The sequence below is a fragment of the Dermochelys coriacea genome, chromosome 7 (assembly GCF_009764565.3).
Source record: "Dermochelys coriacea isolate rDerCor1 chromosome 7, rDerCor1.pri.v4, whole genome shotgun sequence".
NCBI lineage: Eukaryota > Metazoa > Chordata > Testudines > Dermochelyidae > Dermochelys > Dermochelys coriacea.
The window spans coordinates 30,516,325-30,542,378 of record NC_050074.1 but is presented as its reverse complement, the minus strand read 5'-3'; the positions used below and the strand labels follow the sequence as shown (position 1 = coordinate 30,542,378).

General features: G+C 57.0%; 2 protein-coding genes across 10 annotated transcripts in view; one reads left to right on the top strand and one right to left on the bottom strand.

The window, feature by feature from the left end:
- Positions 1 to 2,332, top strand: part of PC (pyruvate carboxylase) — a 240,543-nt gene extending 238,211 nt beyond the window's left edge. For all 9 annotated transcript variants that reach the window (XM_038408867.2, XM_043519549.1, XM_038408865.2 and 6 more), the window contains one exon: positions 53 to 2,332. In XM_038408867.2, coding sequence (XP_038264795.1) covers positions 53 to 301 — 249 coding nt within the window. In that variant the 3' untranslated portion in view covers positions 302 to 2,332. The remainder of the gene's footprint in view (positions 1 to 52) is intronic.
- Positions 2,333 to 7,954: 5,622 nt separating this feature from the next.
- Positions 7,955 to 22,780, bottom strand: OVOL1 (ovo like transcriptional repressor 1). The gene is made up of 4 exons (XM_038408328.2): positions 22,138 to 22,780; positions 12,039 to 12,214; positions 11,163 to 11,349; positions 7,955 to 10,317 (listed from the first exon to the last, which is right to left on the bottom strand). Exons 1-4 carry the CDS (start codon positions 22,235 to 22,237, stop codon positions 10,022 to 10,024), a joined length of 759 nt encoding a protein of 252 aa, XP_038264256.1. The 5' UTR covers positions 22,238 to 22,780; the 3' UTR covers positions 7,955 to 10,021.
- Between the last annotated feature and the right edge of the window lie 3,274 nt (positions 22,781 to 26,054).

Below are 26,054 nucleotides of genomic sequence, written 5' to 3'. Positions count from 1 at the left end.
CTTGTTGCATGAGATGCTTTGACTAATCTTGTCTCTCTACCCCACCCCCCAGGAGATGCATTTCCATCCCAAGGCGCTGAAGGACATCAAGGGCCAGATCGGGGCCCCCATGCCCGGCAAGGTCATTGACATCAAGGTGGAGGAGGGGGCAAAGGTCGACAAAGGGCAGCCCCTCTGTGTGCTCAGCGCCATGAAGATGGAGACTGTGGTCAACTCCCCCATGGCCGGCACTGTCAAAAAGATCTACGTCAAACCTGACATGAACCTAGAAGGGGATGACCTCATCCTGGAAATAGAATAGGCCCCTGCCTCCTCCCCCCGCTGCATTCTGCTTCCCCTCCCCCATCCCGGACAGAGACCTGCCCCCAATGTGTCAGATGCAGCCATCTGGCACACTGTCACTTTAAGGGCGTGCTCCGCCCACTTTTAACCCTTTGCTTGCAGGAGATGCACCACCTTCTTTCTTTCTTTCCCCCCACCCCCTCCGAAGTCCTGCTTAGCCTCAGTCAGTTCCTTATGGGGGAAGCGCAGTTCCTTCCACCGCCATCGGGGGAGCCTATGCATCATGCAGCCTGGGGTGCAATTCCTTCTGCCACCACCAGGGGGTGTCTGTGCACCCATTATGGATTGACAGGGCTGTGTTACACCCCAGTCTTTTGGCAGTGACCCCGGTCGTGTGCCAGACCCACACTTTCCCCAGGCACCCATGCAGCCTCAGCAACTCCAGCACTGGGCCTTTGGGCACTACCACTGCCTGCTCCCCCTGTGAGCTCCAGCTGTGATCAGACTGATATAGAGACTCTCCCTTCTCCGGGAGCAACGTGCCCAAGGAGGATCTGCAGCAAGGCCGGGCAGCCTGGCCCAGCCAAGGAAGCATTGATTAGTCGCAGGGTCCTCAGGCCGGAGCCCATGGTGGTGGAAGCCAGGACCTCAGCATGTCCTGCTGCCCGGAGACCCAGCTTTGCTCTCTGCCCCTGCTGCTCACCCCTGTTCTCCCTTAGTTTCCAGCTCCAGGTCTTTGGCCTCCGTCTCCCTGCAGAGTGCTGGAGGGAGTCCCTGCTCTCAGCTGTCCCCGTGGTTAATGTCCTGCCATTGGCCATGCAGGGTCCCGTGGGCAGGCCCTTGCCAATGCAGGGCCTTCCAGTTGTGTGTCCATTGCAGTCCGGTCCGGTTCCAGGCCAGGCAGCAGGCATGGCAGACCCTTCCCTTAGCTTCTTAACCCACGGACACAATCAGCTCTTTCCCCCCGGCGGGCAGCGATGCAAAGTGGCCAGTCCGGAGTCACCCAGATAGTTCATAACCGTACAAAGAAGTCCCACGTGTGTGTCAGCATCATGCAGCCTAGAGATGCAGTTCCCTCTGTCTCCACCAGGGGGCATCTGATCTCAGAGGCTAAGCATTGCTGGGGAGGTGCTGTCCCCTCCCATCCCACTTACTCTGCTGCCAATTGCATTATACCCATCAACTGCCAGGAGGCGCTGCCCCATCCAGCCCAGTTACCCCCCTGCAGCATGTGGGGTGCTGTCCCCCTGCACCTCCAGCCCAGGTACCCCCCCAACTCTGGAGGGCACCTTCACCACAGGCTGCCACTGCTTTCTATGCCCCCGCCCCCCCCATAGCTGCTGTCCCTCTCCAGCTCAACCATGACTCCTTTCTCCCTTGCAGGGGAGAACAGTGCCCCACTTGAGTCCTGGTGCTGCCCCCAGCTGAGGGGGGGGAGGGGCTCCTTTCTCCTACCATGCTGCCTCAGGGGACCCCCTCAGTGAGGGGGCTCCTCTTGCTGCTTGAACCCAGGGCTAGTCTAATGCAGAATCAGGTTTCTTTTCTATTGTCTTAATTGTCAATCCCTGCCCCCAAATATGTATGCCCCTCCCCCCTTCAGAGCAGGGGTGGGACTCAGGGGTATCACTAGCCATGGATTGCGCCCACCCCTGCTCCCCAGCGACCCCATCCTTGTATTGATCTGGATGGGGCCTTCTGTGGGTGCACAGCACCGAGTGGTGGTGAGAGAGGGCATCCACTGGCTAGCGACCAAAGCAATCATGCTGGGTTTTAGTCGGGGAGGGGTGTCAGATGTTTACAGGGTTGTCTGCCCAGAGCTGGGGGAGGGGGGTGAGATCCCTCCCCCCTGCCTGAGGGCACGGGAACAAACCTCACATCCGTGAGGACAGTCTGCGGTGCAGGAGCTGCCAAGTGGGATTCCGTTAGGGCCCCTCCCCTGCACCCCATTGGGCTGGAAGGATCAAGGCCGTTTTGGGAAGGACTCAGTGACCCAGGATCCCTGAGGGGCTGGCCCCTGCTGGGTAATAAAACTCATCTCACTAACCGCTCACTGCTGGCCTGGCTGAGTTTGTGACAAGACCAAAGAATTGGGGGCAGCCTGCCCCCTGCTGGATAGACTCTGGCGTGGCTGCCTGTGTGTGGGGAGCACTGGCTGTGGGGTCAGTCCCAGCTCAGCCGAAGCCCCTCACTCCCAACCAGCCGCCTTTTGTTGCTGGGCAGGGCTAAGGGGCACCCACAGAGCTGGGGAGCGGGGGGTGCCCAGGGCTGGGCTAGCAGGGACAGTGGGTGCAGATGGCGCAGCCTGGTTGTCACTTTGGCGCCGTTCAAAATTCACACCCTCCCGTCTGAAAGGAAAACCGTGGCTGGCAAGTAGCTGCCATGCCAATAGAACGTGATGCCGTCAGCTCAGGAAGTGCAGCGAGCTAGGGTGAGATTACATGGAATCAGGGGTGGGTGGGCGAGTGGCCCTAAGACTCTTACTCAGGGGTGGCCAAACATTTTACAGTGCGGCTCCCACGGCACCCCCCCCGTCCCCCATTCTCTGCCTACCAGACTGGGGGGAGAGGGAAGGTTGGGGCCTCTGCCCTGTGGCGTGGGGGTGGGGGCTTCTGCCAGAGACAACTGGTGTCTGCTGAGAGTGGAGGACACAATTTAAAGGTTTCCCTCCCCAACAGTTTGAATCACATCCCCCCCACAATTACCCTAAGCAGCCCCTCCCTGCAATTCCCCGCTGTTTGCAGTGGCCGCTCCCCATGGCCACAGCTCCCAGATTGGTGGCTCCAGCAGCTGCCATGCAGGGAGGGGGCCCGACAGCATCATGTAACCAAGTGGGGCCAGCAAACCGTGGCAAAATTTGGGGGGGGCACATGATGCCACACCCTCCCCTCCTCCCCCGCATCGCCTCTGGCTTATGCCCAGCAGGGAGGGGTTCTCAGAGCTTCAGCAGGAGTAGGGCTGGAGCCCTGGCAGGCCCCTCTCAGCCGGCTAAAGCCCCAGCAGGCACGTCCCAGCTCTCGAACTGCTGACGATTGTCATACGCGGCTCGGAGGATCGGTAAATTGGGGCCCCCCCATCTAACTCATGGAGCCAGTGCACTGAGACTAGCTGGGGCGGCACGGGCGCGGCATGGGGCAGCCTTGCTGGGTATGTGGGGTGGGGGCGGGTTTGCACTCGGAGCTGCTAGCCCAAGCTTCTGCCTGTGCTACCCCGGCTAGCATGCGCGCTCAAGGAGAGCTAGTTCCAGCACGTCTATGCAAGGTGGAGTATCACCGGGTGTCCCAGGCGCAACCTTGACAACCACCCTGTTCAACCCACAATCCTTCCCCACTCACCCCTGCCTGGCTGCTGGGCATTGGGCCTTTGTGCTCCAGCCTTGGCTCTTCCATTCATGTGCGTGGATGGCACATTCATCCCCAGCCCTTACCCCCTGCACCAGGACAAGCAATGTAACCCCTATAGCCACCCAGTCAAAGAGAAACTGAGTCACAAAACCTTCATTCACCACAGCTGTGCACAATCCAGGCACCTGGCTGTGTGATCTGTAACTGCTAGACCCCACAAGTCTTCGCACCCAGTCCGTCCCCTCCCCCACTATAACCCTTTAGACCCCTCCTTGAGCAGGAGAGACCCCAAAAGCCCTGACTCACAGCCCCCTCCTTCTCTAACCACTAGACCCCCGTGCCCCAAGCTGAGGATAGAAGCCAGGAGTCCAAATGCCCAAGATTGTAGCAAATAGGCAGGTGGGTGAGAGAGAGCTGCCCTCCTTGGGCTGGTTGCACTATACAGAGGATAACAACCTACTTTGCTAGTCCTTTAGCTCAAGAGGCCATGGTCTGGGTGTGGATATGAAGATTGTTAGTTCAGTGCCCAGTGATGACCCGCTTGGGTACAAGATCCTGGAAAGGATGACTGCTGGGGCAGCGTTACGGGTACCTTTAGCCTGGCATTTCCTCCACTGGGAGTGCTTGACTCATTGATTAGCTCAGCTCCCCATCCCCATCCATCCTTCTCTTTCTAGCCCCATACACACCCCGTCTATATCTGCATCCACCCACCCCTCTATCCCCATACACACACCTCCATCTAGCCACACGCCTAGCCTGTCCCACCACCACTGCTCCGTCCCACCCAGCATAGGCTCATAGACTTCAAGGCCAGAAGGGACCATCACAGGCCACAGAACCTCCCCATCCCACTCCCGCAATAGGCCCAGCAGCTCTGGCTGAGTTACTGAAGGCCTCAAATCGGGATTTAAAGCCTTACCCATCCCTCCCGTACACAGCTGTCCCCATACGCCCCCCACCCACCCAGGAGCCTTGCCAGTCCTTTGCACTGTTCCAAATGCCACCCCCTTCACCCGCTGCTCCAGTGGGCTGGTAAATTAAACTCCACTCAAGGGGCCCCCAGCTCTTCACGGGTGGCTGGGCGCCCCTCAGGCTCATGCACAGGGAGGCTGCCAGGCCCGGGGAGCAACCATCTGTAGAGAGCTCCTGCCTCCCATTGCTACTAGCAACAGAAATTGTTCCAGTTGGGAGATGGACTCTTCCCCCTCTGCGCCAGCCCCAGGGCGGGGCGGACTGACTGGTTGGCTCAGGGGGGTGGAGACTGGGACACGGGGGCCTGTCTCCTCTAGAGGGCACCAGCCCCAGGTCCTGTGCACAGTTCGCCGGCCCCTAGGGTGGCAGCGGGCATAGCGGGAATCACACAGGTACCCGAGCTCCAGTAACGCTGCCGCAGAGCGGGCAGAGTCCCTGGCAGCTCACGCAGGGTTCTGGCTTTGTGAGGGCAGATTCTCTGTCGGTGCTGCCAGCCAGGGGGGTGCCAGGGTACCATGGGCACGTGTCCCGCTAGGATCGGAGACCCCGGCAAGCTCTTTGCCCACTGGCCAGCGGGCGAGATGGATTTCAGGCTGAGCCCCTGCAGCGGAGAAGCTACCTTTGTGGAGGATCGCTCGGCACATTGCTGCCCCCTGGGGAACAGCGCCGGGATTGGCCGTTTGCGCTGACATGGAGGCTGCGGAGTGCCTTCATGCAGGTTACTTACTCAGCTCACATCCAGCTTAGCACAGGGTGAGTAACCATCGGAACATGCCCCTATGGGCTAGGGTAGCGCCTCCATCTCCTGATGGCTCCAGGTCCAGACTGGCTGCCCTTCTGGTAGATGTTTTAGTCTAACTCAAGTGATTGGCCTCCAGCAGGGGGAACTGGGTGACAAGCTCTGGCCTGTGCCGTCCAGGAGGTCAGCCTTGATGCGCTAATGGAGCCCGATGGCCCTAAACCGCTAGGACTCCATGTGGCCTTGGAAGGTCACCTGTGGGGGCTGTTATCTCAGGCTGGGTGCGAGCCACAGAGCAGGCCCTGCTGCACCGGGTGGGAGATGGGCAGGCCTCACTGTGATGGGGCAGTCAATGGGTACACGTCCCCGTTCTGTGACACTCTCCCCTCACCTTGCCTGCTATAACCCCCTGGTCTCTGTGGATCTGACTGCCGCGGTGGGTACTTCGCCAGCGTAGCGAGTCAGTGAAGCTCACAATGCCCAGACTGATTGATGCCCTGGGCTAGGTGATGTGCCCAGCTCAGCCCATTCAACTGGCAATGAGGGGGTCTCTATGCCCAACGTTATTCCTGAGCACCCTGCTGTCCCTTTGCTTGTCTGGAAGCCGGACATGGGTGAGTTCAACAGAAGCAACTCAAGGGTTAACTCCCACCTGAGCAAGTGCAGGGTGCTGGGGAGCAGCTTTCGATGATCAAAGGCTGAGAGGAGGGGCCACATGCCCAGCCTCAGGGAGGAAAATAGCCAGCAGCTAGTGCGTGCTGGGCACTGCAGAAGCCCACCCGCAACCTGGCTTCGTGCAGCGCCTGGTGCCAACTCAGTCCCTTCACGACCGGCGAGGGCCACAGAACGGTGATGCCAGGAAATGCTGACTGCAGGGAAACGGCCCCACAACCTTAACTCGGCCCTTCCTGAGCAACGCCCCCAGCACCCAGAGCCACCCTCTGTGCTGTACCGAGTGGGGGCTTCCGGCCACAGCTCTGCACTCGGCCCGCACCTGCTTCCGAGCCTGACCCACCAGCCCCTCTCCACTCAGCCCTTCATCAGCCTCCCAGAGCAGGCCCAGCACCCCCTTGGCCGCTGACAATCCCCGGGGGCCAGGCTAGCGACACCCACAAAACACAGAGCTAGAGCCAGGCCTGATGGGGCTCCCAAGGGGTGTTGTCACAGACTCACCAGCCCAGGGCGCCTCCTTCTGGGGAGACCCAGCATCGCAGCCCCTCTGCCTCACTCTCCTCTGGGCTTTGGCCAGCTAGGTGGTGACTCAGCCATCCGGCCAGGCCACACGGAGCGTCCGGCCCCATGGGCCAGCTCAACTGCTCCCACCCTTCCCGCCACAGCCACAGGGCTCTGCAGAATCTGTCCTGACTCTAGCCCACCGCGCTGCCTCCCAGGGCTTGACCCTGGCCTCCCTTCAGGAACAGGACCCAAGCGCTGCCTGCAGGCCCCTCTGTGGTGCTTTTCCCAGAGAGGAAATGCCCAGGTGCCACAGATGGGCTAATTGGCCTCACTAGCTCCCCTTAACCCTATCACTGCCAGGGTGAGGTACACACCGTAGCACTGTGCACATGAGCCTCTAGCCTTTGATCATACACAAGGGGGGGAGGGGAGGCAGAGGCACAACCCCTCCCCACGCAGATCAGCTCGTGGTCCAAGTACAGTACTGCCAAATTGTGCCAGCTAACCCATCCACCACTCAATACAGCTTCACTTAACACAGGGCCTGCAGCAGGCATGTGTGCCGAGACTCCACAGCAGCTATTGCCCACTCCACAGCAGGGCAGAGTTAAGGCTGAGTGAGCACTCCCCTCTAATATCCATCAGTGTGGGGGGGAGACCCCGCTGCTGGAGGGAGGAGTGTGTGGGGCACAGGGGTCTGCTGCACTCAACCAGCCGGCTAATACTGCCAGTGCCAGAGCCGGGCAGGCGAAGGACGCTTTACATTGCTAGCGGCAGTGGCTCCTTATCTTTGCACGCCAGCCAGGCTTTGCAGAGGGCATGCGGGCACAGAGCTGGGATTTGTAACTGGGGTCGGGGGAGCTAAGGGCAGTTCTGGGTAGGATGGCACAAAGCCCCTGCTTGCCAGAGCCTGACACAGACTTCCTGGGCCAGCAGGGCCTGCTGCCTCCTTTCCTGTGGGCTGGCTGCGCGGCTGGTGCTAGGCATTGCTCTGCTCAGGGCTGAGAAGGCAGCGCGGCTCCAGCCACTGTCACAGAACGCAGCCCTTGGTTTGCAAACCTGGCCAGGGCCCTGAAAAACCCAGTATTTCTTGGAATAACCAGCCAGCGGGACAATTAGCAACGGGAGGGGGAGGGGATGCCAGGCTGAAGGAGGCCACTAGGTGAGCTCATGCATCTGATCCAAAGAGAGAGGGCAATCGCAGGTTGGAGGGGCCCATGGGTCTGATTGCAATTGCATTGGGGGGTGGATACCAGAGGGATAGCTGCTGTCTCTGCTCTGGATCCACTACTGCCTCCTAGCCAAGCCATGGTCCTGGCTGCCCCCCTTTCTGTGGGTTCTGGTAGTACCCACCCTCCCCCACCCCCCTGGCTTGGCTATGGGAACACATAGTTTGTGGCAAGTGGGCGGGGGGGGGGAGCCGCACTCTGCATATTCAGCTAGACAAGCCTTAGCTGGAGAGAGCATGCCATGGGGTGCTGGGAGCACTGAAGGGGGCCCCAGGGCTGGGACAGCAGCAGGCTGGGGTAGGCAAGGGCCGTTGGACAGGAGCACTGCTCAGAGCTGGTTCAATTCCCTGATTTTAATAGACTCACAAACAGACAAAGATACAAACTCACAATTACTAACAAACTGTCTGGCTCGTTTCCCACAGCCAAACTGTAAACACGATCCAGGCCCTGGCACCCCAACACCTCCTACTACACCCCTGCCAGGACCTACTGCCCCATGTATGTGCAGGGGGAGGGGGACAGGATGGACACAGTTAGAGCAGCCCAGCTTAGTGGGATGTGGGGTCTCCTCTGCCCTGGGGGAAGCTCCCTGCTAAGCTGGAAACTGGTCCCTCTACCCATCCTCTTGGCCCTGGGGATTGGCAGTCCCCCAATATCTACCCAAGGAGGACAGGCAGCCACCCCCCCACCCCCAGATTTAAAAGAACTTGAGTTAGTATGTGCAGGGGAAGCTGGGTCTTGGCTTCGCCCCACTGCAGTCACAGTGGGCCTACAAGAGGGTAGTTGGGGGATGAGGGTAACAGCCCAGCTGGTCATATGTGGGGTGCAGACCCCTGTGTGGCCATGGTGAGGCCCTACCCCATTCCCTCTGACCTAGGGTGTCTGCTATGACCACCCCTGCCACCCCAGTGAGTGGATGCTCTGGGCTGGCCATGCAGGTGGAGGTCTGCAATTGCTCTGATCCTGGGGACCCCAATTACCAGGAGTTCTCTGGTGTGTAAAGAAGTGTTGGAGGGGAGCAGGCAGCGGGAAGGGGACCTAGTGGATGTGGGGGGCTCCATGCAGCCTCCCCCTTCCCCATTAAAGCATTTGTACCCCAGCCCCCCGCCTCAGGAGAGCAGCACAAATAAGGCGGAGGATGCGTTGGGATTCAGATAAATCCCAAATCCCTGATCAACATTCTCCAGTCACCATGATCCCCCAGCTGTCCAGGTTAGTGACAGCTCTGCAATGGCAGGGGGGAGGGGAACGGTGGCACGAAGGGGCCTGGGGAATTTGCACTATAGAAATGGAGGATCCCCCCCACAACTCCTAGGTACGTCCGAGGAGGCATCTCTACCCTGAGTCAAAGCTGGTGCCCAGATTTTAATATCATGGATATTTCTCCCAAGTGTGGTTGGGGCCCTGGAGTTGAATGAGCCTTGTCCCCTTCCCAGGTATTCTCAGGCCCCCCAGCACAGGTCTCCTGTCAGAGACTCTCAGTCTCCTCACAGAGACTCCCAGGTTGGGGACAGCTGGGATTTGTAATATAAACGCCTTCCCCAAAGCAGCAGCCCGGGAGCAAACCTCGGAGCAAACTTCACACAGGAACAGCTGGGTATGGGGCCAAGGTGGGACTGGGAAATCCAGGGCAGAATGGTCCTGGTGGGATCAACGGGGGCAAGGAATAGAGCCACCCCTGGGTTCTTCCTGAGTGTGTGTGTGTGAGGGGGGGTAATGGACGGGGATGGCACCGAGATGGAGATGGGGGGGTAAATGCTCCTCCCCACCCCACCCCACCCCACTCCTGCTGCCCATTCCCCATCAGAATAGCACAATGGTAAAAAATCCTGTTTGCCCAGCTGTGGGCAGAGCCTCCGGGGGACTGGGCAGTGCCAGCCCAAGGAGGGTGTGGAGCACCCACGCAGCCCACAGAAGGGAACTGCCTGCTTCTCCCCCAAGGTTTTGGGGAAGGAGTAGTGCAAAGTCAGTGGCTTGTGGATAGCTGGCTGCCCCTCGGCGGTGGGGGGCGGCATAGCATTGGGGACTTCTCCTCCACAGGGGGTGGGGGCTTCTTCGGAGCATTTGCCACATGCTGCCCATGTCCCAGGCCACTGTTGGGAGGGAGCACGTGGTGTCCAGTCTCCAGACAGCAGGGCTCAGTCACTGGTCCTACCCCAGTGTTGGGCGCCCACCAGGGGACACTGTCTCACGGGGGCTCATTGCTGTATAGGCCCTGCCCAGCCCCCAGGGGGCGCTGTCTCCTAGGCACCGGGTGCCCTGCAGGGGGCACCATTTCACAGGCACGGGCTGCTCTGCAGCAGGGTGGGGAGGGCACTGTGCAGGGAGGCAGCTGTCTTGCGTGAGGCCTTGCGCAGCAGGGGGCTGTCAGGGTGCTGCTCCCGCAGATGGAGCAGGTGGCCCTCCTGGCTGTCGGCCGTGCAGCCGCACTCCTCGCACACGTAGAGCTTGGCCCGCCGCTCCTTGTAGGCGTAGCGCTGCTGCACCCCATGGATCTTCTTCAGGTGCGACTCCAGCGAGCAGCGCTGCGTGAAGGCCTTGTCGCACAGGTTGCACTTGTACGGGCGCACGCCTGCAGCGGGGGGAAGGGACACAAAGGGTTAGCGCTCCCTGTGCACATTCACCCCTCACGTCTCCCTTCGTCCCCAGGGACCTAGCCCCCCTGACTCCCGCCTGCACAGATCCAGCCCCACAAGAATCCCCACTGCCCAGAAACCCAGTAACCCCACCTCGTGTGTGCACACAGACAGACACAGCACCCCACAATCCCAGCGCCAAGGGCCCGTTCATTCTACCAGTGCAGAGGGTGGAGCGGGATTAACAAATCCCCCAGAACCCTACGGGTAGGGCTAAGGGGTGGGGCCTGTTGCCAGGGCTCACCTGTGCAGGTACTGGGGCAGGGCTGGGGGGGCGTGTCCTCGCAGGGGCAGGGCTCTCACCTGTGTGGGTGCTTGGGTGGGGGTGCTGGGGGCTTGTCCCAGTGGGAGCAGGGCTCTCATCTGTGTGGATGCTGGGGTGAGGCTGGTGGGGGCAGGGCTCTCACCTGTGCGGGAGCTTGGGTGGGGGTGGTGGGGGCGTGTCCCAGCTGGGGCCCGGCTCTCACCTGTGTGGGTGCTGGGGCTGGGCTGGAGGGGAAAGGGGTCTAGGCTGCACAGGCGTTGGGACGGAGCTGGTGGAGACGTGTCCCAGTGGGGGTAGGGCTCTCACTTGTGGGGCTGGCTGGGGCATGTCCCAGAAGGAGCAGGGCTCTCACGTGTGCGGGCACGGGGGTGGGGCTGGGGGAGGCAGGGCTCTCACCTGTGTGGGTGCAGGGGCAGGGCTGGAGGGGAGGTGTCCTAGCGGGGGCAGGGCTCTCACCAGTGTGGGCGTGGGGGCAGGGCTGGCTGGGGCGTGTCCCAGAAGGGGCAGGGCTCTCACCTGTGTGGGTGCGGACGTGGCGTTTGAGGTCGAAAGTGTCGTTGAAGCCCTTCCCGCAGTAGGGGCACAGGTGGCGCTTGACCTCGCTGTGGCACTTGAGGTGCCGGTTGAGCATGCGCTGGTAGCTGAAGCCCTTCTGGCACACGGGGCAGGAGAACAGCTCGCCCGGCCCCTCGCCCAGCGTCACCTGCCGGGGGCGGGGATGAAGCTGTCACCCACGGAACCCAAGGAGGGGGTGCCCAGTGATGGGGCTCTGTCTCCCCCCCCAGGCCCAGAGACACCAACACTAGGAGCCCTGGGGAGTCCGTCCCAAGCACCAGATCCTCCACTGCTCCATTCCCCTCTGCAAACCAACCCCCACCTCCCTGGAGACTCACAAACAGGGACCCCACCCCTCCCCCAAACACCCCCCACAGTCTCTGCCCCCCAGCACCATGGGACAGCAGGGGAGCTGGTTTCAGAGTAGCAGCCGTGTTAGTCTGTATTCGCAAAAAGAAAAGGAGGACTTGTGGCACCTTAGAGACTAACACATTTATTTGAGCATAAGTTTCGTGAGCTACAGCTCACTTCGTCGGATGCATATGAAGGGAAGCTGGGTGTCAGGATTGAGGGGCATTGGCAAAGCTGCAAGGAGCTCAGGCTGGGACAGCAGGGAAGCTGGGCATCGGGAGGGCCAAGTGCTCATGATCACACTCAGACCCTCCCTGGTACCCAGCCACAGTGCAGTGGGCGAGAAGGGGGTTCTCTGGGCACAGACAGATCCTGAGGTTTCCCTGGGCAACCAACTCTGCACAGCCTAGATTGGCCACATGGGGACCCTATGCACCCTTAGCCTGGAAGAGCCCCCCCCTGACTCCCCTGGCCCCCAATTCATACCTTCATTTTGGGCCGCAGGAACCCACTGTGCTGCCCAGCTGGGGGCCCCTCCCCGGGGAGCTGGGCAGCGGTGTAGCTCGCCTCTCGCAGGGTCAGGTCCAGGGGCATAGGATATGAGGGGGCTTCAGCCACCGAGGGCTCCAAGTCCTTGCCCAGGGCACAACCCCCCAGGCAGACTAGGAGAAAGCAGAGGGGAGAGTTATAGGGTGGACTTTGCTCCCTAAGATCTGGGGGGGTACAGGCAGTGGAGGGTGGGAATCAGGCCCGTTCCGCCAGGGCCATATGGGAGATGAACCACCTGGGCTCCACATGGCCCCATGAGCTTGCAAGCCCCCTCGCCCCCAGTGGGCCTCACCCATCATCCACCCAACCCGCACCGCATGCAACAGGGAGGTGATGCCCCAGCAGTGGGGTATTTCCAGGGGATTCCCCATTCCCTGGCAGGCTCGCCACCCCACCTTCACCCCCAGTGTTCACTGTCTTCCCTCCCCACCCCACCCCAATCAGAATGGAACAAGGTGAAAGAGTACCAGGTGGTGTCACCAGCATGGGGCAGCCATTGGCTTGTTCACACTCCCCCCACCCCCGAAATGGAGCAGCCATGGACTGGGGAGGGGGGCAGCCTGGCAGCCTGGAGAGAGGGGGGAACCGGGCCAGGGTCATAGCAATACAGGAGGAACCCCCCCACCCATACCCAGTCCCCACCTCTCGAGCCAGCCAGTCCCCCAGCTGTGCGATGGATCAGAGCCAGCGCCCCCTAGAGGTGAAGGGCTCCCATATCCCTTTCCCCATCCAGATTAGAGCCAGTGCCCCACAGAGGGGAACCTCCCTGTACCCCATTGCCTAGTGCTGCAGTAAACAAGCCCCTGGAACCGGTTCCCCAAGATGTTATTGGAAAGTCCGGCCCAGCCCAGCCGGTTAATTGAGCGTTTCCACCTGGGTGTCACGTGCCCCTAGGCCAGCTGGTGGGGGGAACGAGTCCAGCTAGCCAGTCACCCCAGCACTTCCCTCCCAAAGGCCACTGCAGAACAGCCTCAATACATCTCCCCTGCCCCACAGGGCCCAGCCCCTCCAAGCCCAAGTCTTTTATCCTGCAGCCCACCACCAGAGCATCCCGGCACCTTCCACATGAAACTAATAGCAACACAAAGCTCCGGAGTGGACTCCATGGAGTCTCTGGCCCTTCTCCCTTGACAGGGTCAGAACCCTGCATGGGGAAGGGGGTGATCAAATTGTGAGTGTCACTGAGAACAGAAAGTCTCCATCAAAGAGCCTAGGCTGGATCCCGTGAGGGATTTCCAGTGGCGATAGGGAAGCATTAATGCCCCTGGGCGAGGCACTGGGAAGAGCTCAGCAGGAACACCGTGTGCAGTTCTGGTCATCCGTGTTCAGGAACGAGGGATCCAAGCTGGCCCGGTGCAGAGAAGGGCTCCCAGGCTGACCAGGGGAGCGGAGAACTGATCTTACCAGAGGAGAATGAAAGGCTGGGCCTGTTTAGCCTGGCCTGGTGAAGGCTGAGCTGGCATCTGGTTGTGTCTATAAATATGGAGGGAAAAGAGCTTTTGAAGCTAAAGGACAGTGTTGGCACAAGAGCAAATGGGGATAAACTGAGCAGGAAGCAATTGAGGCTGGAGATAAGAAGAAGGTTTCTACCCATCAGAGGTGAGATGTTCTGGAACAGCCTCCCCTTAAGAAGGGTGGAGGCAAAATAAATAATGCAAGAAGGCCACACTGGGTCAGATCAATGGTCCATCTAGCCCCATATCCTGTCTCTGATAGCAGCCCGTTCCAGAGGCTTCCAAGGGAATGAACAGAACAGGGCAATTACAAGTGATCCATCCCCTGTCATCCAGTTCCAGCTTCTGGCAGTCGGAGACTAGGGACACCAAGAGCATAGGGCTGCATCCTGACCATCTTGGCTGATAGCCATTGATGGACCTGTCCTCCAGGAACTTACCTAATTCTTTTTTGAACCCAGTTAGACTTTTGGCCTTCACAACATCCCCTGGCAATGAGTTCCACAGGCTGACTGTACATTGTGTAAAGAAATACTGATTGTGTTTGTTTTAAACCTGCTGCCTGTTACTTTGTTGGGTGACCCCTGGTCCTTGTGTTATGGGAAGGGGTAAATAAATCATGATTTTATAGACCTCTTTCACATCCCCCCCTTAGTTATCTCTTTTCTAAACTGAACAAACACCATCTTTTTAATCTCTCCTCATAGGAAAGCTGCTCCATCCCCCTCATCATTTTCATTGCTCTTCTCTGTTCCTTTTTCAATTCTAACTTCTCTTTTTTGAGTTGGGGTGAGCAGAACGGCATGCAGGATTCAAGGGGTGGGCGTCCCATGGCTTTCTGCAGTGGGATTATGATATTTTCTGTCTTATTACCTCACCCTTTTCTAATAGGTCTTAACATTCGCTGAACATTTTTGACTCCCACTGTCCCTTGAGCAGATGTTTTCAGGGAACTACCCGCAGTGACACCAAGATCTCTTTCCTGAGTGGGAGCAGCTAATTTAAACCCCCCTCGTTTTGGGTGGATAGTTGGGCTTATGTTTTCCAGTGTGCGTTACTTTGCATTTACCAACACTGAGAGCCCAACCCAGCTGAGGATGGAGCTATATGCATTTCTGTCAGGGGGGTAGATGGCTGTAATAACAGGGCCTGAACACAATGGTGCAGGAGGTCCCATTTAGCTGGTGTTGGCTTTGCAGCGTTTCCTAGAGCTGGTCAGACCCCAGGCTAGCCTGGTTTCTGGAGGACGGTCGCATGGCTGGGTCCTCTCCCTTGAGAACACTTTGTCCCTAGCTCACCTTCACACTGGGCGATTGGATCTGCACGTCCCAAGGAGTGCAGCGCTCACTGTGTTTTATAGATCAAATAAGGGCTTTGGTGCAGCTGGGGCATGATCCCCTAATTGCTTTGAAAATTAGGGATCAAGGCTTTAAACTGACACCAGGAGTCAGCTGGGAGCCAGTGGAGAGACTCAAGCACAGACCTGAGCTCTGGAGAAGGGAGGTGGCTGCTTTCTCTACTGGCTGGAGTCTGTGCATCATTTTCACATGCAGCTTCAGTGAATGAATAGCTACCAAGGCCAGGAGGCCCCGTGTGATCATCTAGTCTGACTTCCTGTAGGACCCAGGCCATAGGGCTTCCCTGCATTAATTCCTGGCTGAATTAAAGCAGATCCGGTGCTGCTATGGAGGAGAGACAGGGATTATCTGGACCTCTGCCATGGGAAGTTCTGCATTTTCTCAAGTGGTTCTGCAGTGTTCTTCAAGTGCTTGCTCATATCAATTCCAGTTAGGTGTGTGTGCATGCAGTGTGCATGGCTGTTGGAAATGTTTCCCTAGCAGCTACCTGTCGAGCCGGCTGTGGAGCCCCCTGGAGTGGCACCGGTACAGCGCTCTATATACCACCCTGCCGGCCCGACCCCCCCTTCAGTTCTTTCTTACTGCCAGTGATGGTTGTTGGAACAGTGGTCTCTTGCTCACAGGTGTCCCATGAATCCCTAGCTCTTCTGCTTATCTTTGTATATAGTTACCCATTGTTAGTTAAGTGTTCTCTTCTAGTTGTTAATTGTAGTCTTTAAGGGCTGGGGGGGTTTTCCCCTTCACGGAGTTCCCCACGGGGCCCCGGGGCATGCCGTCCCAGGGCATCAAACCCTAGAGCTCCTGTGCCAAGCCTATGCCCACAGGCAACCCTCACAACTCCTGTCTCCGGTGTCTGGGAGAAGCCCATCAGGCAGACAAGTGCAAGATCCGCAAGGCCTTCAAACCTCACATCAGAAAAGAGAGGGACATTCGATTGAAACAACTCCTCATGGAGTCAGCCCTCCGGCTGCAGCAGGACCCAGCCCTGAGCGCTTCGGTACGGAGCTCTCCTCCAAACGGCACCGAAAAAGGACTCGGCCTGCCTACCCAGGGGCCAGAGTTGCCAGCAAGAAGGAACTGAAGGGGGGGTCGGGTCGGCAGGGTAGTATATGGAGTGCCGTACCGGCGCCACTCCAGGGGGCTCCACAGCCGGCCCGACGGGTAGCTGCTAAGGACAAGTTTCCGACAGCCATGCACGCATCGCTCGCACACGCCTAACTGGAATAGACATGAGCAACACATCTGGAAGAACAAGAGTTACAAAAAGGGTGAGTAACCGTTTTTTCCCCCCACCAGCTCACTGCACAACGGCCTGAAATTCTGACCCCTCTGCTAAAGTTGCTAGAGCCGGGGGCCATTCCTGGAGACTTTCGCAGGGGGATCATTTATAAAGCCAGAGCTCTTCCTTCAACTTTTGTCTGCCATTGAACAATTACATCCTAATATGTATGCCCCTGGGGGCAAGGACTGTACAGTGCCAAACACAACAGGGCCCCAATAGCCATCAGAGGACAGCAAAGCACATGTGTGGCCAGACATAGAAATGTGGGGCTGACCTCGAGGCGTCACTTAGTCCATCAGCCCCTGCTGAGGCAGGACCAAGGAAACCCCAACCATCTCTGACAGGTGTTGTCCAACCTGGCCTTAAACCCCCCCCAGGACAGGGCTGCTCCAACCTCCCTTGGGAGCCTGTTTGCAGGATCAGGGCCTGTGTGTGTGTAAATAGATTCCAAAGCCAGAAGGAACCTCTGGGATCACCTAGTCTGACCTCCTGTGTAGCATAGGGAAGCCCTAGGACCTGTGTGAAAGCCGGGCTGAACTAGAGTAGATCTTCTAGAAAGCCAGCCAGTTTTGATTTAAAAATGGCCAGTGATGGAGAATCTTTGGTCTGTTGTTCCAATGGTTAATTACCCTCGTGGGTACCAATTTGCTCCTTATTTCCCATCTGAATTTGGCCAACCTCAGTTTCCAGCATTGGATCTTGTTAGACCATTGCTAGATTGAGGAAACCCTTATCAAATATTTTCTTTCCCTGCCACCCCCAGTAGGTAGTTATAGACTGGGGTCAAGTCATCCGTTTACCTTTGCTGTGTTGAGCTAAATAGACAGAGCTCCTTGAGTCTCTCACTATGAGGCATGTTTTCCAAGTTTTTAATCATTCTGTTGGCTCTTCTCTGAGCCCTCTCCAATTTATCAGCATCCTTCTTGCATTGTGGCCACCAGAATGGGACACAGGGTTCCAGGAGTGGTCACACTCCTGCCACATACAGAGGTAACAGAACCTCCCTAATCCTACGTGAGCTTCCCTTGTTTATAGAGCCAGGGGTTGCATTAGCCCTTTTGGCCACAGCCTTGCACTGAGAGCTCATGTTCAGCTGATTATCCACCAGGACACCCCTCTCCCAAACCTTTCTCAGAGTCACTGGTCTCCAGCATAGAGTCCCCTCTCCTGTAAGTATGGCTGCAGTCATGGTTCCTCACTGTATATATTTATATTTGGCTCAGTTGAAATGCATATTGTATACAAAGTGATCCAGATAGCTCTGTAGCAGTGATTTATCCTCTTCATTATTCCCCACTCCCCACCCTCCGTCTGTCTGCGCAAGCGTCATTAGTAATGATTTTTTGTTTTCTTTGAGGTCCTTGATAAATGTCAAAAAGCACAGCACCAAGAACCAATCCTAGTGGGACCCCACTAGAAACTCCTGCTCAATGCTGAGTCCCTGTTTACTGTTACATTTCGGGACCTATCAGCTGACCCATTGTCAATCCATTTCAGAGGCCATATTGATCTGGTATCATTCTAGTTTTTTTTAACTTCACAATAGCATGTGACACCCAAACAAATGCTTTATTGAAATCTACATCTATTGCATCACCACTATGGCCTTTATCAACCAAACTTGTAATCCAACCAAAAGAAATATCAACTTAGTTTGACAGGATCTGTTCTCCATAAACCCAGGTTGATTGGCATTCATTATCTCCTGCATCAGCCACTCTCTTATCTTGCCCAGGAATGACATCAGGCTGACAGGCTTATAACTGCCTGGGTTGTAGAATATTGACTCTGGGAGAGCAGTGCTGTGTAGTGGGTAAGAGCAAGCAGGGCTAGGAGTCAGGACTCCCAGGTCTCCTGTGCTATTTCTACCTCGTGGTTTCTTGCCCTGAGAAAGGAGGCAGGGGAGAAAATCTAGTGCTGCTCACATAGTAACAGTGAGGGAGGGGATCAGCCCCCTACCTTCATAGAATCATAGAATAACTGGGTTGCAAGGGACGTCAGGAGGTCATCGAGTCCAACCCCCTGCTCAAAGCAGGGCCAATCCCCAATTTTTGGCTCAGATCCCTAAATGGCCCCCTCAAGGATTGAACTCATAACCTTGGGTTTAGCAGGCCAATGCTCAAACCACGGAGCTATCCGCAGCCAGAGCTTAAGACACCAGGGAGAGCCAGCAATACAGGCTGCAGGGGGCAGACAACAATGCTGTCCCCCAGGGAATTCCCCAGGAACTGATGCTGGGATCCACCTTTCCCCCCAACATTGAAGCATGGGCCAGGCACACTAGGTCAGAGATAGGATGCACGTGGCCTCCAGAGCCTGTGACATGCAGGGGCCTGCCTGGCCCTGGCTCACTTGGGGACCCTGGTAGCCATCTGATCTCTCCCACAAACAATGAGAGACAGCTCCTGTTCCCAAGAGCTCACAGTGTAAACAGTCAAAGGGTGGGAGGGGAAATGGAGGCCCAGAGAGGGGAAAGCACTTGCCCAGGGTCAGTGGCAGAGCTGGGAATAGAACCCAGGTGTCCTTAGTCCTAATGCCAGATCAGCTGGTCCCACATGCAGAGACAGCTTCCAGGAGCAGCACTTCCTCCTACACCTGCTGTGCTAACGGAATCACTGGCACCCACATTTCTGATGCCCTCCCTTGAGCCTCGCAATCATATCATGGCCTGATTTAGTCATGCTGGAATTCATAGAGGGAAAGGCAGGACCAGGATTCAGCCCTCCCTCCACTCCCAGAGCTGGGATAGAACCCAAGAGTCCTGGCGCCTAGCCCCTTCTGCAAATGTCTAACCTGCACTGGTTGATATTTAAGCCATTGGCTCCAAGGGGTGGTGCCAATTTGAAGGGATACCCCAGAGTAGGGCTGAAAGGTTTATCTGATCAGAGGGGACAGCAAAGTCTGACCCGTCAGAGGGATGAGACAGGGTTAAAGGGAATCGGGACCAGACAATCAGTGAGTTAGTAATCTGTCCAGGGAGAAGTGGATAGAGCTGGGACCCAGGACTCCTGGGTTCTATGCCAGTTCTGCCAGAAAGAGTCAATTTCTTTCCCCTCATTGGCTCTCTGTTTTCCCTCAGATCTCACGTTGGCCCTGAGGACCAGACGGGGCAGGGGGTGTCTAACTGAAATCAAGCCCTTTGGATTAGTTAATGACCCAGATGGACGCCAGGTTCTGCCAGGAATCAGCAGGTTGGAATCCACAGACAGCTACTCATAGAGCATCCGGGTATTAATTACCAGCTAATTACAGACTCCAGGGCCAGGCACTCCCAGGCGGGGTGCTAATGCATACTCCCTGCGTGCTGCAGGGTGGGTCATGAGCCAGGTACTCAGTGTCCCGTTGATTTCATTGGGGGTCCTTGCTCAACAGCCCTGATTCCCCTCCCACCATCAGATTTACAGGTCCCCTTGCTCTGATCATCTCCAGCAGCCCTCAGGGCCTCTATTCCCAGCTCTGGGAGAGGAGTGGGGTCTAGTGGTTTAAGCCCTTGCCTATTGCCCATCAGGGGGCAAAAGTAACAGAAGTGATATAGAGATCAGTCTCCTCTCCCCCCATTGAAGAGTTGGGGGACACACCCTGCTGGAGGGAGCTCTCCCTGCCACCAATCTGGGGAGACACCCAAATTCAAAGGGGTGCTCAGGTGGCACCAGCAGGGGAAGGATCTGACCGGGACCCAACCAAAAATAAGTGACATCCAAGTTTACAGTTGAGCACTTAAGGCACCAGACTGGGTTCTAGCCCCAGCTCTGACCTGCTGCCAGACATGTGGCAAATCCCTTAATCTACCCTGTGCCTCAGTCCCCATCTGTAAAATGGGGATAATCCCAACTGCCATAGATTTAAAGGGACCTTTAGACCACCTAGTCACCCCTGCACTGAGCTCAGTTACTTGTGTTTGACTAAAGCATGTTCCCAAAAGGCATCCAGGCTTCTCCAAGAGATGGAGATGCCACCACTTGCCTTGGCCATTTGTTCCAATGTTAATCACCCTCACACTTAAACACCTGGGGCCTCCTTTCTCACTTGAACGTGTTTGGCTTTAACCCACACATTGGTTCTTGTTCTGCCTCTTGCAGCTAGATTAAAGACACTATTTGCTCTTAGACACTGTCATCAAGTTACCTCCCAAGGTTCTTTTTGAGAAGTTAAACCAGATTGCCTTCCAGCTAGAGGCTTGAGCTCATGTTCTCCAGCCTTTGAGTTTAATGTCTGTCTGGATTCTAGACAGGTTGAACAGGTAGAATAGGCCCAACCTAGGATTTCTTTGCTTGCATGGGATTCTTTAAAAAAAAAACCAACAACAACAAAAAACAACAACCATTCAATGAAACTTTGAGACCATTCAATTAAACTGGTTTCTAAAGCTCTGCTCACTGGAGCATTCAAACCCAACACCCTGTACTCACAGATCAAAGATATTTCACTAGCCTCCAGAAGAAAACACTCTCCCAGTACCTGTCTAGCCCACCATCACAGAGATACCTGGGTGCCTCACTGTCTAGAGTCTCTCCCACACACACACACACACATCTTAAGTGCTATCATCCCCATTTTACAGATGGGGAAACAGAGGCACAGAGAAGCTAAGTGACTTGCCCAATGTCACAGGGGAAGTCTGTGGCAGAGCAAGGAATTGAACCCAGGTTTCCCAAGTCCTAGGCTAGTGCCCTAACCACAGCACCAGCCTTTCTCTTTAAAATGTAATAGCTGGCAAAACATCTCTTAGAATTAAAGCTATGGGAGGGCTTCCTAGTAGCTTGAGCAGAGTAAATCCAGGAGTCCTGACTTCTAGTCTAATTCCCAGCTCTGTGAAGGAAGTAGAGTCTAGTAGTTAGGAAGGGGGGCTGGAAGTCCAGATCCCTGGATTCTATTCTCAGCTCAAAGAAGGGAGTGGGGTCCAGTGGTTAGATGAGTCAGGACTCTGGGATCCTTCCCAAGAAGGATGACAGTACAATTGGTTCTGGTGTTCCTGATTTGGCAATTTGCAGCACTCCCAGGCCCTGCCCCCCTCACAGCTGGAAGCCAGCATCCTCACACACCTCCCAGCCCCTCAGCTAACAAACAAGCCAATCCCAAGAAGGAGTTTAAACATTAAAAGCCACTTCCCAAGCATGGCCACTGGAGTTCTGCATAACTGCGCTTCCCCCACTGCCTGAGCAGCCACTGCACTGGGGCTCCCCCGGCTGAATGGCCAGGAGAGGAAATGGGAGGCTGGCCTGGCAAAGAGTCCCAGGGGAAGAGCAGTGTCTAGAAAATGCTGATTGGAAACCCGCGTGGGTCCCTATTGGGATCTTGGCTCCGGGCCCTAGACACACGCACAGGCTGCCATCCGCAGATCAGTTAAGGAAATGAGCTGGATCCAAAGGTCACCCTCCTGGAATCCGACTCCCGGCACCAAGAAACCGTTGCAGGCTCTTCCGTGCAGAGAGGGAGCACGAATCATCGGCCCCCACATTCCAGCAGGCCTGGAGCTGTATGTCAGGGCACTGCCATTACTTTGTGTGGCAAGTCCCACTCCCACCAGGCCAAGCCACTTTGCCTGTTTCCCCAGCGCTGCTGTCCCCCAGCCTCCTGTGCTGAGTTTTGAACAGGTGACTTGCCACTCCAGCAGCCGGCATGGTTGTGTGCTATCCACAAGCATTAATGGCAATATTTCAAAGAGCTCTAATATCCACCAAGGAAGGCTGGTCTAGCGGTTAGGGCTCTTGCCTAGAACTTGGGAGACGAGTTAAATTCCCTCTCTGCCACAGACCCCCCCCTTCTCCCGTAGGACCTTGGCAAGTCACTTAGCCTCTCTGTGCTTCACTTTTCCTTTCTGAGCAATGGGAATGATTGTCCTGTCCTGTCTCCCTTGAGGGTTGTGAGGTACTCCGATTGCAGGTGCTGGGGGCAGATAAGTATCTGCACAGATCTAGCATCCTTCCTCCAATCAGACTCACCTGGTACATAGATCTCTCCTCTCTCTTCATCAGGCAATTCACTCCAGTTCCTTTTGCCCACAGACACACGGGATTTTTTCACTAAGAAAGCCCGAGGCATCTCTGAGATCAATTAAATTGCCTGGGATTCTTAAACAGATCAATCAATAAATACAAGGCTTCTGCCTCTTAGCATAAAAACAGGGACAAACTTTCACCCAACTTGGGAAGGGGCTTTTCCTTTCAAATAAAATAAAAATAAAACAATAAATCAGCAGCGAGAGGGATTTCCAGGGAGCAGGTGACGTTGCAAGGAGAGCAGCGAACAAAAGTTTCCTCAACGTTCTAGGATGGAACCTTGCAACAAGCCAGGCCCGCAGCGTCCCGGGGATGGACCGTTGAGTCCTGGTCGGTTTCACCCAGCCCCGTTCTTCGCGCGCAGCCTGCGCTCTGGTCAGCTTCAGCCTCCCAGCAGGTACAGCCGCGGAAGTGGCGGGGGAAGCGACCGGGGCGGGCTACGGAGCAGGCAGGCTCCCCGGGTTCTCCGCTAACCGCTCCCCTGCCGGGAGAGCCAGGACTTTTGCGGGCTCCGATCCGGAGGGACGGATCGGATCGGGAAGAGGAAAGAACTGTACCTGCGCTGAGCTCATTAGCGAGTTTGTTTTTGAAGGAGGGGGTGGGGATGGCGCATGCGTTTGGAAATAACGGTGTCACCCACCTGTGCGCTACCTGCCCAACCGGTTCCCTGCCAGGAGGAGATTGTGTGACACCCACTGCTGGGGGCGCCCCCCCCCCTTTGTTTTCTTGATGCTTCAGCGTGTCCGAAGTGGGAGCCGCTTGGATCGGGGGGTTGACCAGGGGCGTGAACACACCCTCCTGGAGGGAGTGCAGCGGGAGGCAGAGCAGAGAGGAGGAGGTGCAGTGAACACGCTGTGCTCGTGAGTGCGGATCAGTCCAACTCAGGTTGACCCGAACAGCTGGACCTTGATGCCATTGAATTTAACACCAGGAAAGGTATTTTCTTGGTTCAGGTCCGTGATTGGCCGTAAGGACCTGGCCATACTCCCGTTGTTTTAAACCAGTGTCGCTCCTCCCCACCCCCACCCCCACCCCCCCATGCGCACAACACTGGACTGGTGTGAACAGCAACTTACACTGCATTGGCCTGGTGGTGGAGGTACTGCACCAGAATTCATAGTGAGTTGCACTAGTGTGACCCTCTAGTGTGCATGTGCCAAGGTGGTTTGCATGAGCGTGATCTGGTGCAAAAAACACCTGCACTAATGCACCCACATAGGTGCAAGGACCCACTGCCCCGCTCTGAGATTTTCCATCAGCTAACAGGCCAGATCTCACTGGATGGTCCCCAGGACCCCAAGTCTAACCCTCAGTGGCTGCCACAGGGGTCTGCCCATTTATAAGAGCTGGCAGAATCAAGGAGGGTGCTTGGCTTCATGGCTGCCCGACCAGGGACACCTTGCACCTGATCACTAGCGGCGCCGAGCTCCCATAACCCCACGTTGCTCCTCTCTCATTTAGGCATGGAAATAAGCTGCTGAGATCTCTCCACAGGGCTCGGCGTCCCCATCTCTTACGACAGTCCCCCCAAAATGAGACCTCGCTGGTGGAACGGATCCCTGTGCAAAATCCACCCCCTCAATTGTGGGGCACTGAAGCCCTGGGAATCAGGCCTCAGATGTCTCAGGATGGGCTCCTGCAGCCAGCAATAGATGTTAGTCCCAAGAGCCCCAGGGGAAGGGGTGGGAAAGAGAAGCTGCGCTGTTTATTCCGGGGTGCAGCTCAGCTTCATCTGGAGGCGTCTGCTCCTGTTTCAAGGGACAAGTCAGCGGGGTGGTGCAGGTTGCGTTCGAGGGGAATGTCAGCACGGCGTGGGTTCGCGGGCTGGGTGTTAGCCAGGCTGCACTTAGCCAGGCCGGAAAAGCAACTTGGCAGGAAACTTTAGACTCGTAGGGCTGGAAGGGGGGTCATCCAGGCCAGCCCCCTGCCTTCATGGCAAGACTACGAATGAATGAATTCCCCCACTGAGACGCACGCATCGGGGGGGCATCTGCAAAGGTCCATGGAGCAAATTTTAAGGCGCAGGATGTTGAGAGTTCAGATTCCGCACACTACCCCAGCAGTTCTCTCCCTCCCGCCCGCATGGAAATAGAAGCAGGTACATCCCAGGTCTCCAAAGCCCTGAGTCTGAACGTGTTGGGGGGAGGAAGGTTGAGGGAAGGGTGTGAGGGGAGGAGTTTTTGCGGGGGAATATGGGACTGGGGGATGAGATGTTCTGGAGTGAGTGGCTGGGGTAAGCAAGGGATTGTGGGGGAAGTTGGGGTGACATTTTGAGAGGCTTTGGGGAGAGGTAGAGCAGAGAAGGCTGGGAGTCAGGGCTTCCGGGCTCTATCCCTGGTTCTGGAAAGAGCGTGGGTCCCCATTGTAGAACAGAGGGGGCTGAGGCTCGGGACCCCGGATTCTACTCCTTGCCCTAAGAGGGAGTGGGGTTAATTGGGCTAGAACAGGGAGGCTGGGAGCCAGGACCCCTGGTTCTGTTCCCAGCTCCGGGAGGAGAGTGGGAGAAGCAGGGGGTAGCGAAGAGCTTTAGCCATGCCCCACCCATCGTAGCACTTAATCCCATATAGCCCCTCCTAACCACGTGTCCCCAGCTTCTGCCCTGCCTCCCCGAGCGGCTGCATCGTGCGGCCCAGCAGATGCCCCCGCCGGGGAGCGGGGAGGCACTCTGTGATTCACCCGCTGCTCAGGAGAGCCGGAGCGTCGGGCGGGTGCTGGAAGCCAACGCCAGACGGGTGCGGGGGGAGTGGGGACGAGAGCCGCGGGCCCCGCTAGGCCCAGCTCCAAAGAATCTTAATTGCAGCCGGCTTGGCACCTGTCGGCTGAGGTGCTCCTGGCACACGCAGCACTTTCCTGGGGCCAGGAGTCCCGCAAGCCAGGCCCTGACACACATAAACCTGGGAGCGGAACACAGGCACTTCAAGGGCTGCTGGCTCAAATCCAGGTCCAGGATGGCTCAGAGGGGTGGGGGATGGGACACGGCCTCTCCCTTACCCACTTGGGGTTGGCCGGGAACCGGTGCCTCCTAGAGGGAAAAGACCCCATTCCCTCCTCCTTCCACCCTGGATTGGAGCAACAGGCCCAGAATATGTGCCCCTTATCTGGGCGGGGAAGGTAAGGATCCATTAATTATCTGTCCAGCCCCGCTCAGGACTAGTACCAAGGAAAAGTGTGAGGCCTGAAACATATAATTATCCTGCCTATGTTTCCTGTAGTGGCCCTGTCCCACAACACGCCAGAGAGGGGCAGAGATCACCCCACCCACAGCTGCAATGCGGCCAGCCCTGGGGTGGAACGCACCGGAGCGGTGGAGGAGTGTAACAGCCACGGCAACGGCGGCTGGGGACGGAGGCGGGAAGAGATGGTCCAGGTTCCGCCTGAAACTGGGGCGCAGAGAGGCAGACCCAAGTCAGCAGAGCAGGGGTTTGGCCGGGACACTAGAGTTCACACCGCAGCATGTGGGGAAGTGCCAGGAGGTTTCAGAGCCATACATGGGGCAGTGTCACGGTTTTACATCTCACTGGAGTCAGTGAATCACAGTGACAGGAATAGCACAGTAACCCTGTGAAGTGGAGAGCACCCCCGTACTGAGCTCCCCTCTGGTGCTGCACTGGGGCAATCACCGGCTGTGAGAGGAGGGGACTCCAATGAGCCCTGAAGCGCAGCGCCCCATCGCACTGCTTTTGACCATGGGGGCCAGCGGTGACTGCGAAGGGAGAGCACCCGCTACCCACTCCCTGCAGCTCCCTTGCAGGTCTCCCCTCCCATCCCAACTGAAACCAGTCCTGCTTAGCATGCCAGCTCCAGGCATCCCAGCATAGGCAGGGCTCCCGCTTCCTCCTGAGCCCCAGCCCACAGGCAAA